The 13,333-nt window shown below is 41.0% G+C and overlaps 1 protein-coding gene across 2 annotated transcripts in view; it reads right to left on the reverse strand.

Annotated features, from left to right (window-relative positions):
- Positions 1-13,333, reverse strand: part of armh3 (armadillo like helical domain containing 3) — a 117,864-nt gene that overhangs the window by 45,807 nt on the left and 58,724 nt on the right. For both annotated transcript variants that reach the window (XM_048550982.2, XM_048550983.2), the window contains exons 19-20: positions 8,496-8,556; positions 5,484-5,572 (exon numbers count right to left, since the gene is read on the reverse strand). In XM_048550982.2, the coding sequence (XP_048406939.1) occupies positions 5,484-5,572; positions 8,496-8,556 (150 nt within the window). The remainder of the gene's footprint in view (positions 1-5,483; positions 5,573-8,495; positions 8,557-13,333) is intronic.

Here is a 13,333-nt window from a genome sequence, read left to right on the forward strand (position 1 = left end):
CTTGTTTTTGCTTCCTCACATTTATCCAAATTACACTGCATCTGCCATCGACTTGACCACTCACCCAACCTGTCCAGATCATGCTGGAGGGTCTCTGCATCCTCCTCACAGTTCACCCTCCCACCCAACTGGGTGTCATTTGCAAACTCTGAAATGTACATTTTGTTCCCTCATCCAAATCATTAATATCTATTGTGAAAGCTAGGGTCCCAGCTCCGATCTGTGGCACCCCACTCCTTACTACCTGCCAATTTGAAAAGGACGCATTAATTCCCACTCTTTGTTTCCTCTCTGACAACCAGTTTTCTATCCATCTCAATTCACTTCCCCAATCCCCATGTGCTTCGATCTTGCATGATAATCTCTTCTGCAGAATTTTGTCACAGGCTGGCTGAATGTCCAAATATACCACATCGACCAGCTCTCCTTCGCCAACTCTACTAGTTATCTCTCACAGAATTCCAACAGATTAATCAAGCATGAGTCCCTCTTCATAAATCTTGCCTGATCCTGCCACTGCTTTTTAATTGCTCCACTGTAAAATCTTTGATAATGGATTTGAGAATTTTTCCCATTACTGATGTTAGGCTTTACTGGTCTATAATTCGCTGATTTCTCTCTATCTCTCTTTTTGAATATTGGAGTGACATCAGCTACTGTCCAATCAGCAAGGACTGTTCCAGAGTCTACAGAATCCTGAAAGATGACCAATGTATCCACTATTTCTACAGCCACTGCTTTAACTACTCTGGGATGTAGATTATCAGGTCCTAGGGATTTATCCACCTTTAATCCCATTAATTTTCCCAGCATCATTTTTCTACTAATTTTGATCTCCCTCAATTCTTCCCTCCCACTAAATCTTACATTCTCCAACATTTCTGGTATTTGATTCCTGTCCTCTTTTGTGAAGACAGAACCAAAGTATGTATCCAGTTGCTCAGCCATTTCTTTGTCGCCTGTTTCTGTCTGCAGGGGACGTATACTTGTCTTCACCAAACTCCCTTTCTGTTCACCTACCTAGTGAAACCCTCAGTTTCAGTCTTTGAGTTCCCTGCAAGCTTACTTTCATACTGTATTTTCCCCTTCTTAATCAATCCCTTGGTCGTTCTTTGCTGAATTCTAAACTGCTCCCAATCCTCAGACATATTATTTTTCTTGGCCAATCTGTATGCTTCTTCTTTGGATCAGATATTATCTCTAATTTCCTTTGTAAGCCATGGATTGGCCCTCTTATCCATTTTGCTTTTGTGCCAGACAGGAGTAAACAGTTGTTGCAGCTCCCCTATGCGTTCTTTGAATGCTTGCCATTGTCTATCGACTGTCATCCCTTTAAGTAGCTCTCCCCAATCTATCAAGAGAAGCTCATACCTCATATCTTCATAGTTTGTTTTACTAAGATTCATCACACTAGTCCCTGAATCAACTATCTCACTCTCCAACTGGATTAAAAAATTTTATCATGTTATGGTCACTGATCCCCAAGGGTCTCACATAGCTAGACTGGCAATGATTCCCTACACAGTACCCAGTCTAAGATGGCCTGCTCCCTGGTTGGTTCCTCCACATATTAGTCAAGAAATCCATCCTGAATACACTCCAGGGATTCCTCCTCTACAGCAGCGTGGCTAATTTGATTTGCCTAATCTATGTTCAGATTAAAATCACCCATGATCACAGATACTCCCTTATAACATGCATCTCTAATTTCCTGTTTAATACCATTCCCAATGTCCTACTGCAGTTTGGGGGTTTATATATGACATCCACTAATGTTTTTTGCCCGTTGTTATTTCTCAACTCCTCCCATAGATTCCACATTATCAGTGCTAACATCCTTTCTCATTATTGACCAGCAATGCTACTCCACGACCTTTATCTTTTTGCCTGTCCTTCCCAAATACTTAATACCCAGGGACATTCAGTTCCCATACTTGGTCACCCTGCAGCCATGTTCCATAATCCTAATTATATCATACCATTTACATCTGCCTGATTAGTTCATTGACTTTATTGCAAATGCTCCACGCATTAAGGCACAAAGCCTTTAAGCATGTCTTTTTAGAACTATTGGTCTCACTCTTGTTTTTCTTAATAGCCCTGTATGAATTCTGTCCTTGGTTTCTCTGGCTATCACTCATTATTCCCTTTTCTACATTTCGTGTCTGTCCTTGCTCCCTCCTTCTCTAACTCCTTATATCGGTTGTCAGCCCCCTGGCATATTAGTTTAAACCCTCCCCAACGGCTCTAGTAAACATTCCCCTAGGTCATCAGTTCTGGTCCTACCCAGGTGTGACCCTTCCAAATTGTATTTGCCTTGCAATAAAGAACAATATTATACCTAGCTTTCCAATCACGAGCTGTACCTACTTGCTAATATTTTCTAATTCTGGTACCAGGACACCCAAATCTCTTTACACTGAAGTGTTCTGCAATCTCTTCCCATTCTACCTTTTCATCCTCCTGAAAGAGTAACTAAGTTTACATTTCCCATTACACTTCATCTCCCAAATTTTTTGCCCACTCACTTAACTTACTATGCCTTTTCAGACTTCAGTCCTCTTCATAACTTCAGTTCTACTTTTTTGGATCCTCAACAAATTTAGCAATCATACTTACAACCCCTTCATCTCAGGTATACTTGTAAATTATCAAAGAACCAGCCTTGATCCCTATGGCACTCCTCTCATTACATACTGCCCACTTGAAAATTACCCATTTATAACTCTTCAATGCAAGCAATTCCTGAGCACCTGAAGAAACCTTCAAATACTTGAAATGGTACAGGAGGCTCAAGGGCCTGAATGGCTCCTGATTTATAGCTTGCAGGAAATGATTTACAGCCTCATTATATTTCTGAAAATAGAAAACCTGTGGCCTTGCACCAGTTTTTAAAATTCATTACCCAAGTTTTGAATTTGCTAAGCACTGGAAGGAGAGGCCCATCATCTCTGAAAGAGTTCTCATTGTCCCACTCCTTTGTACTTTTCCATAAGCCCCATAAATGTTTTCCATTCAAGTGTTTATCCAATTCTCTTTTGAAACTTATTACTGAATCTTCCACCACAACTTGAGGCTCATTCCAGACTGGAACAATTCAAAGGGAATTTTCCCAATTTCTCTTGGTTCTCCTGTCAATCATCTGGACACTGATTGCCTGATGCCATTGAAAACTGCTTACCTTTACTTTTGCTTTATCAAAACTCCTCAAACTACTAAATCTCTTTAAAACTTTATGTTCTTTGTGATGGGTGACAGGAGGATGGAATGCCTCAACAGCTTGAAGTTCTGGGATTCTGATTCAGAAGCATGGACAATCCTGCCATGTGCATGAAACAATAATGCACTCACATGTAACGCATAATGTTTGTCTCCAAAATGCTGTCACCTAGCCAGTTCAATGCTAGCAGCAGTGGTTGTAAATTAGCTTTAATACTCATGGGCTCATCTCAACTGCCTCAGATACCCAGCAGTGTTTTCCCACACCTCTGATGAGTCACAGAGTCTCACGGCTAGAGCCTCAAATCATGGAGTAATTTTATCATGTGAATCAGCTGGCTTCACAACTGAACAGTGATTGAACTGTCAAGTTTGTACAGGTGCAACAGTTGGTTCAAGTATAGCATTATGTAGAGCTGCTACTATATGCTGTAGTTGGGGTAAACAGGACAAACAAAGGAGAAATAACTAGAAGCATTTGGTAACAAGAGGAGGTGAAGTAGGGAAGGAGAAGTCTCGTGCACAGCATAACCATTGACATGAACCATTTGGACCAACAGCCTATTTCCACGCTATGGACTCAATGTAATGGATAGGGTTCATCTGTGCGACCGACTGGGAATGGGAGTGTGAACTTTTCCCTTCAATTCCTTGTCACAGATCTGGATCATATTCAGTGCACCCAATGTTCATCTGTAAGCTGATGATTGACAAGTAGTTCTACATGCAGAGAACTCTCAAATCATAAAGAAAAACGTTTACAACACTGCAGTCTGGTAAACATTAAGGATGATGGAGGAAGCTGGTATTCTGATAATTTGTATTTACAACAAAGGCACTTCTCAATGCGAGGTAATTTTCTCAATTGTGACATTCAGAGAGAACTCAGGCTATAAATAAGAGAACAGTCAGCACTCTGATCCAGAGGCTAATCAGTTTCAGAGTTTAATCTCTAGTGTTAAACAATTGTACAGTAGTCTGAGTTGCTACAAAAATCAGACACGAAGATCACTATCATTCTTCCACGCGTAAAGTCAAACTCCATGAACCTACTTCCATTCTGTGAAAAAAGTAACCAAAAAGAACAGGACTGGGCTCAGTTATGACAACCCAATAGTTGAAAGGAAAACGGGGATGACTTTATAGATTCACTCATGGAGAACATGCCCTTCTGAATTGATTGGGGAGTTTCAGCCTAGATTTTGCACATAAATCTCTAGGGTAAAATTTGAACCTGCGACCTTTCGATTCACATTGAGGCTGCTGCCCATTAGGTCAAGGAGGAAGAAAGGATGACCAGAGGCAGGGAATTACTAGGGTCAGGTGAGGATTAGATGAAGAAAACAGGCAGTAATCCACACAGACTGCAATTTCTCAATAAGACACTCATGGAAGATGTATCCCCAATTTCTATCTTGACTCTTTTCCTTCCCAACTTTTTCTTCAGGTCTCCTGGTCGGTCATCCTTTCCCTTCTCCTGACTTTTTTTTAAAATTCACCCATGGGACATGGGCATCGCTGGCTGGCCAGCATTTATTGTCCATCTCTGATTGCCCACAGGGGCCAATCACATTGCTGTGGATCTGGAGTCACATGTAGGCCAGACCAGGAAAGGATGACAGTTTCCTTCCTGAAAGAACAATAATGAACCAGATGGGTTTTTCCAACAATTGAAAATGGAGTCAAGGCCATCGCTCGACTTCTAGTTCAAGATTTCTTCTTAATGAATTCGAATTCCACCATCTGCCATGGAGAGATTCAAACCCAGGTCCCCAAAACACAAGTTGAGTTTCTACATTAATAGGCTAGTAATAACACCACTGGGCCTGCACCTCCCCCATCACTGAACAGTCGACAAAGCTTCCTGACATGAATAAGATAACCATAAACAGAGCCACAAAGTGATAAAACTCAAACTGTTTTAGTCAACCGTGTAAATAAGATACCATTCACCATCTTGTCCTTACCTTTAGCCATCACTCCTGCATTCTCAACCACTCTACAATCACACTCAGACTTATCCCTCCCACTCCAATGCTCCTACTCCAATTTACACTCACCTATCCTTCCCTCACCCACTCAACGGTCATTTTATGAGAGAACAAGACAACAGATTGGCAAAAATTAAAATGTGGAATTCTTACATGGAGATGTTTAGCCATTTTCTGTACCATTTTCTAACATGTATCCTTTAATTAATTCTGGTTAATGATAGCCCTGGGGTATACTGTAATGCTGCTTGACCAGGTATAACAAGCACTCACCTGACCAGAGTTCACGCCATGTGTAATGTAACCGTACTCTACACTTCTTCTGATAGCAGATGAGTTTGTGAACTATCTGAACACATCGCCTGCAAAACAAAAAAATCAAGGAAGTATTACACCAAAAAGAAAAACAACTTGCATTTAATCAAGCTTAATTGGTTTGAATGGACAGTGAAGAAAAGAACGAACAATTTAGAGATATGAGCACTGCTTAGTTAAAAAAAACAGAATGCTTTAAGAAGAATATTGAAGGAGAGAGCAGCAGAGTAGTCTGAGAATCAACTTCTAGACAGTAGGCTGTGGATGCATTAAACCACAACTACAAACGAATGGAATGAAGAATGTGGGGAGAAAACAGTGTAAAAAGAACTGAAAGTACGAACAGCTCAGAGGTGGCTGGATGGATGTGAGTTTCGGTTTGGAAGGAACAGGCAAGGACAAAGCCCCTGAAGGGATTTAAACACATGGCTGAAAATTTAAAATCAGTCATTGGGAAATGAGAAGCCAATGTGAATCAGCAAAAACAGAGGTGATGGGTGACTGAGACATATTTGTGTTAAGGTACAGAGTTTTGGATGGGCCATAGTTTACAATGGATAAACCAGGAAGGCCAGCTAATGCAACAATGGAAGTCACGCTTGGAGCTGAAGACGCTTGACGGAGGGCTTCAATGGAAGATGAAATTAGGCAGGGAAGAGACAAGTAATGTTACTGAATTGGAAACAGGTCCTGGACAAGACACAGGCTTCAACACTCATGTCAAGGCTGAACAGAAAATGGAGGACATGAATCCCAACAGTTTGAAAGTGGGACATTTGGCCCATTAAGTCTATACCAACTCTCCAAACAGCATTCCACCCAGACCCATCCCCCCCACCCTTTCCCTTATCCCTGCATTTCCCACAGCTAATCCACATTGCCTGCACATCCCTGGACACTGAGCAATTTAGCATGGCCAATTCACCTAACCTGCACATTTTTGGTCTGTGGGAGGAAACCAAAGCTCCCAAAGGAAATCCATGCAGATGAGGAGACATGCAAAATCCACACAGACAGTCACCCAAGGGTGGCATCAAACCCAGGTCCCTTGCACTGTGAGGAAGCAGTGCTAATCACTGGACCACCGTGCGGTCCCTATTCCTAAGATTGGCCAATGACAGAACACCATAATAAACAAAATAGATCAGGTATTCTTTAACCTCATGTCAGGAAGTCAAAAAGACCTAGAAAGCAAAGGTCTTTTCAAATGCAGTTCTTGTAGACATGATGGGTTCAGGACCTTTGGAAAAAAAAACTTTGCTTGCCTCAAACATTCCAAAAACCAAGCTTTCTTTCAAACTCTGCTTGTCTACAGGCCTGTCTGGGTCAACATAGGCCAGACAAATGTTTCTTCCGCAAATGACCCAAACTGTCCTATAACCTATTCAGACCCTATCCTGAAACTGAAAGTATCCTTTATCCAAAGAACAACTGGTCCAAAAATTTCCAAAGGATTCCCAACCTGTAACAAAATCAAAACTTATGGCCTATCCAGCCAAATTTGACTTGGCCAGTATTACCATCAGCTGGAACCCTACACTCAGAAAAACAGACCAAAAAGTGCAAGGGTTGAGAAAGCTAAATAAAAATATCAGAAAGTGCTAGAAATACTTGGAAATCTGGCATTATCAGCAAGGTCATCGGCATGAAATATTTAATCAGTTTTTGACTGTTAAAGGGGCTCCCAGATCTGCTGATTATTTCCAGAATGCTGGGAATGTTCCAAGGTTCCCAGCATCTGCAGTATTTTGCTTTAGTGGAAGCCACATGTCAACAACACAAATGCAGAAGCTGCAACAATGACACTAAGGAACAGGACATAAATAAAATTGTAGCATGGAGCCAGGAGAGCATGGGGGAGGTAATTGCGAGGGCAAAAACAGATGCTAGTACTGAGAATACTCTATCCATGTTTAGATGGATCATTGTGAAGCTCTATAAAAGCTGGACAACGTAGGAGAGGTGTGGGAGGAGGACTGTACGGTTGACAGCAGAATGATCAAGGGCACTTCACCACAGCCCCAGTAAGCAGTTATCTTTCATTGCTCTTGATTAGCTGTTGTGACAAAGGAAAGAATCTGACCTGATAGATTCACATCCAGCTGCAGAAAAAATGAACACATATTACAATGAATTTAAAAACCAGAAAAAGGTTGGCAATAGGATGCTGGTTTGCAAGGGCAGAGGGGTTGAAGGTATTTTCTCTGAGGTGGAAAGATGATGAGGGTAGAAAAGAAGGGAAAATATCTGAGAGGGTACTGTTTACAATGCAAGACATGAGGGTTAGGAAGAGACTGGGTCTTCAGCAATTTAGTGGGAATTGATGAAGGGAACAGAAGGCAGGTCTCATGAACAAGTTAAGTTCCAGGATACGATGAAGGAAAATAGGATGACAAGAAGAGATGAAGGTACTGGTTTGCACTGGGGCAGCGCGAGGACGATTTCTGGCAAATGACTGGTCTATTTGCAGTTAAGTAGTTCCAGAGTAGATCAATTGCTGCAGAACTATCATGGTGATAACAAGCATAGTAAAGAGTCATTCTATGTTTAAATGATGTTCACATGTGAACTATTCAGGCTATAATTATTTTGCTTCAAGGGATCTAAAAAATGTCATAAATCTGATATCATTAGCATCCTCACAACACATACCCACTGATTCCCAAATGCTCTATACAATCTGGTACTGAGCCAGGCTGGAGGACCAAATTATTCGATTGCACCAAAGATAGCAGTCCTTGGCATTACAGTTAATTTCAGGATCTACACTTTAATAAAAAAGGAAAATTCATCAAATACATCTTCTACATTTTGGATATCCTGGGAGTCTCAGGTTGGTTTCAAATGATGTTTTGCTCTAATACTACCAACAGTCTGACAGAAAGCTTGGTTATGGGGAGTGATCCCAGCTGGAGGGCTGAATATTGGGGACTGGGCAGTAGGTGCAATTTGAAATTATGCTGAACTTACATGTAAAGGTCCATGGGGAACTCCTTCATCATGTGCGTGACCATAAACTCCACCATTAGATCTGGAAAACAGCAAATTATGATGTGCAGTGCATTGTAGCTGTAACTGATATTTATAGAACACAGAAAACTACAATTTAAGTGAAGACCATTCTGTTATTTTCAAAGAGCAATCTCCCCATGCTAAGGTAGTAACCCCAACCCCCATCCAAACTGCTTTAACTTTGCCAACTAAACTCTTGTGAGACGATCTCAAAATCCTTCTGAAAATCCAAATACACCACATCCACTGGTTCTCCTTTGTCAATTAGTTGCATCCTCAAAAACCACTAGTAGACTTAGTCAGTATGATTTTCCTTTCATAAACCTACAGTGACTTTGTCCAATCCTGTTTATTCTTTTTAAGTGTTCTGTTATTACATATTTTAGAGCAGACTTTAGCACTCTCCCCATATTGATTTTAGGCCAACTGATCTGTAATAGTGTTTTTTTAAAATCTTACTTTTTAAATTTTGGGGTTACATTCGGCAATCTGTGAAAACTGTTCCAGAGTCCACATAATTTTCAAAGATGACCAGTGATGTATTCAGTATTTCCAGGACCACTTCCTTTAATGTTCTGGGATGTAGATTATCAGGCTTATTCAGCTTTTAAACACATTCATTTCCCTAAAAATATTTTCTTACTAATACAGAATTCCTCCAATTTCTCCTCCTCACTACATCTTGGCTCCCTCCATTTCTGGGAGGCTATCTTTTTTGTGATGACGGAACCAAAAGCGGGGTTCAATTCTTCTAATGTTTCCTTGATCCCAATTATAATATCCCCGGTTTCTGACTGCAAAGGGATCTATATTTGTCTTTGCTAATCTTTTTCTCTTCCCATATTTATAGAACCTTTTACAGTTAGTTTTTATGAGCTCTGCAAATTTACTCTCATACACTATTTTATCCCTCAATTAAACTTTTTGTTCTCTTTTGAAGAATTCTCATATGCTCCCAGTCCTCAAAGTTGTCTTAAAAAATCAACCAACACGTGTTTTTCCTTTGGGTCTAACACTGCCCCTAATTGCTTTTTAGAGTTAGTAGGAACTGCCAATGCTGGAGAATCTGAGATAACAAGGTGTAGAGCCAGATTAACATTACAGGCCAAGCAACATCAGAGGAGCAAGAAAGTTGACATTTTGGGTCTGGACCAGAATCAGCCCTCAACAACGTCTTCTGCTGCTTATTGATTCTTATCTTCACCCATAAAGGTTCCACATGATTTTTTTGAGTCAATATCCTTCTTCATGACTGCATCAATGTCCCCCTCTCCCAATAAAGTTAGGCCACCACTTTTCTGCTTTTATTTGTCCTTCCTGAATAATGAATACCCTTGGACGGTTAGTTCCCATCCTTGGTCATTTATGCAGCCATGTCTCGGTGATCACAATTATTTCACAATTCGTTACATCTAGTTGTGCTGCTAATTTCTCTACCTTATTGTGAACATTCTGTGCATTAAAACACAAAGCCTTTACATTTGGCTTTTTAACTTTGCTAGTCATCTTAGCTTTATTTTGCAAGATGCTTCTAGTTGTTTCTCGCCCACATTTTTTCTACCTTCCACTTTTGCTTCTCATCTTTCAGTCTCAGTCCTGCCAGCTGAAACCCATCCTGCTTGTACTGGTCCTACCATCTACCTTCCCCACAGGCAATCCCAATATCCCAGGAATCCGAACACCTCCCTTGAATATTATTTCTCCTGTCATTTCCATTCTCGGCCATAATTCTGCACTTCAAGAGTAGGCAGTAGCATGGTGGTATTGTCACTGGGCGAACATTCTGGAATCCAGGCCAAATTTTTCGGGACAGGAGTTCAAATTCTATCATGACAGATAGTGAAATCTGAATTCAGTCAAGAGCTGACTCAAATGGTGTCCACATAACTGTTGTCAATTGTTGTAAAAACTCAATTCTTCCACGGAAATCTGCTATCATCACCTGGTTGACCTATATGTGCCTCTAGCCCCAAAGTGATTGGCTCTTCACTGCCCTCTGGACAACTAGGGATGACCTAGCCAGCAGTGCCCACATCCTACAAAAAGAAACAAAATATCTCCTGAGAAATCTCACCCCCAACAGGATCCAAAATGATATGACTTTTAGGGAGTGGCAGAGCCACAGGGGATTCCTGCACAACTGAAATCTAAACATTGACATTTTAAATTTATAGGAAGTGAAAGAACCAGCAAATTAGTCAGGTGCTACCAAAATAATTCTGGTTCCTCTTTACGTTGTCTACATTTCATCAATTAGCTTTGCCATAATTACCATAATTCATTCATATATATTCATCAGCAGTTAGATAATGAAAAGATCCTTCCAGTCTCAAAGATGGACTTCTTATAAGCTTTAGGTGGAAGCTCACATGATTTGCACAGGTATTAGCCATAGACAGCACTCAGCCAGGTACAAGTTGATCACAGCTACAGCAGTAGTACAAGTGGTCTCAGTGCCCATAAATCAAGTAGAAAGAAAAATTTTACTTTCCAAGTGCTAAACTGTGGACAAAGAATCTGAATTTGAAGATAATGAGATCAAGTCTGAATCTGGAGCTCTCAGTACAAAACCAAGGCTATCACACCCAACAGCAGTACTGAGGGAGCACTGCATTGTTGGAGGTGCCATCTTTCAGGTAAGATGTCTAACCAAAGTCCTCTCTATCCTCTTGGGTGGATACAGAAGAGGGTCCTATTGGACTATGTCTAGCAGGAGGACTGCAGCGGTTCACGGCAGCTCACACCATCTTCTTAGGGGCATCTAGGGATAGGCAATAAATGCTGGCCAGCCATCAATACCCATATCCTACAAAAGAATAAAAAAAGGAAGATGTGTTCATTTAGCACTTTTCACAACTTGTGTGTTAGCACTGTACAGCTAGTGAAATACTTTTTATAATTTTGAAGTGTCATCATGTGGAAAACGTGGCAGCTAATTTGTTGACAATAAGTTCCTAGAAACAGCAATGCAATGATGACCAGATGAACTGCTTTTGCCATGTTGAGTGAGGGATAAATATTGGCCAAGATGGGGAGAACTCTCCTGCTCTTTCTGCAAAAATACTGTAGGATCGTTTTCTTAAAATAAAAACATCCAAAGATGCCAGACTGCGTGTCAGGCCAATATCTCATCCAGTGAGTGGGCATTTTAAAAATACAGCACCCTCCTAGTATTGTGTAGGGAGTGTCAGTCATGACTTTTCACTTTAATGCCTGGGCAGAGGCCCGAATCTGGGGCCTCCTGACTCTCGAGAATTCAGGCTAGTACCACGTGAACCACAGTTGACACTATTTCACAAAAAAGGAGCTCTTGCTGGTGTCCCAAACCAATATTTATCCATCACCCAACATCAATAAAACTGACAAGCAATAACATGATAGATGTCTAGGTTAAGGGAGGTTGTTGTGGGCAAATTAGTTGCCACATTTTCTATGTTATGACAGAGATTGCACTTCAAATACTTCACTAGTTGTGAAGCATTTTGGGATTCCCAAGATCGTGAAAAGTTCTATATAAACAGCATTTATTCAATCTCCCAGCAACTCCTTTTGTAAGCTCTACAAGTGAAGAGTAGGTATGTGAACAAGACTCTGGAATTCTATTACAGCTAGCACTTGAAAGAGGAAGAACATAACTTGGGTTGAAAAAGAATCATTGAGTGTTGTAGGAGATTAGCTTACACCGGATTCACTACTTTGAGTGACCTTAAGCAAACAATACAGGCAAGCATGACAGACTACTCAGTGGTGGGTGTCTGTATTAGATTCAGAAGCCTGTGTGCATGAGAAACTGTGTCTGAGTACATACACACACTTTGCACGTACTTGAATTTGGTTGTTGCAAGACTTAGTACTTTCAATCAGGCAATAATTACCTTATGCTGAGTGCAATCAGATAACAGAAAAAAAAACCACAGCTATTCATTACTCTTGAAAGTACTGACTTATAATAGAAGATGCGCAAGCCCTGAGTATAAGAGATTACAAGGCATACAGCTGGATGAACACAGCAGGCCAAGCAGCATCAGAGGAGCAGGAAAGCTGACGTTTTGGGTCTGGACCCTTCTTCAGAAATCAGGCCCTGTGTGTGTCAGTCAGGATATTCCCCTGCAGCATGGAATCACAGCCGAATACAATCTTTCCATTTCCTACCTACTAACCTCATCCCACCTCCTTGACCTGTCCATCCTCCCCGGACTGACCTATCCCCTCCCTACCTATACTCTCCTCTCCACCTATCTTCTCCTCTATCCATCTTCGGTCCGCCTCCCCCTCTGTCCCTATTTATTTCAGAATCCTCTTCCCATCCCCCTCTCTGATGAAGGGTCTAGGACCAAAACATCAGCTTTTGTGCTCCTGAGATGCTGCTTGGCCTGCTGCGTTCATCCAGCTTCACTCTTTGTTATCTTGAATACAATCTTTGTCTTATCTGTGTGCAAAATACATCACTTAACAGCAAAGTCACAGGAAACATTGATTATAGCAGAAACAGGCCATTTGGCTCAATTGTGAGCTCTTTGCTCAAAATACCCAATTATTCGCAGTCCACCTTACTTTTTATTTACAAAAAAGTATCCTTGTTTTCTCTCAAGTACTATAACTGCATTTTTGGAACTAATTTTTCAGGCAAAAAGGGTCAACTTTAATTCAATCAATATTTGCGGTATTTACATGTGCACAGTAACTGGAATGGCTATTTAGCTCAGTCCACTAACTGGCCAGATGCTAGTTGCTACAGAGTCACAGAGTTATACAGCACAGAAACAGACCCTTGGGTCTGCGCTGACCAGATATTC

This window comes from Stegostoma tigrinum, chromosome 20, assembly GCF_030684315.1.
Source record: "Stegostoma tigrinum isolate sSteTig4 chromosome 20, sSteTig4.hap1, whole genome shotgun sequence".
Classification (NCBI taxonomy): domain Eukaryota; kingdom Metazoa; phylum Chordata; class Chondrichthyes; order Orectolobiformes; family Stegostomatidae; genus Stegostoma; species Stegostoma tigrinum.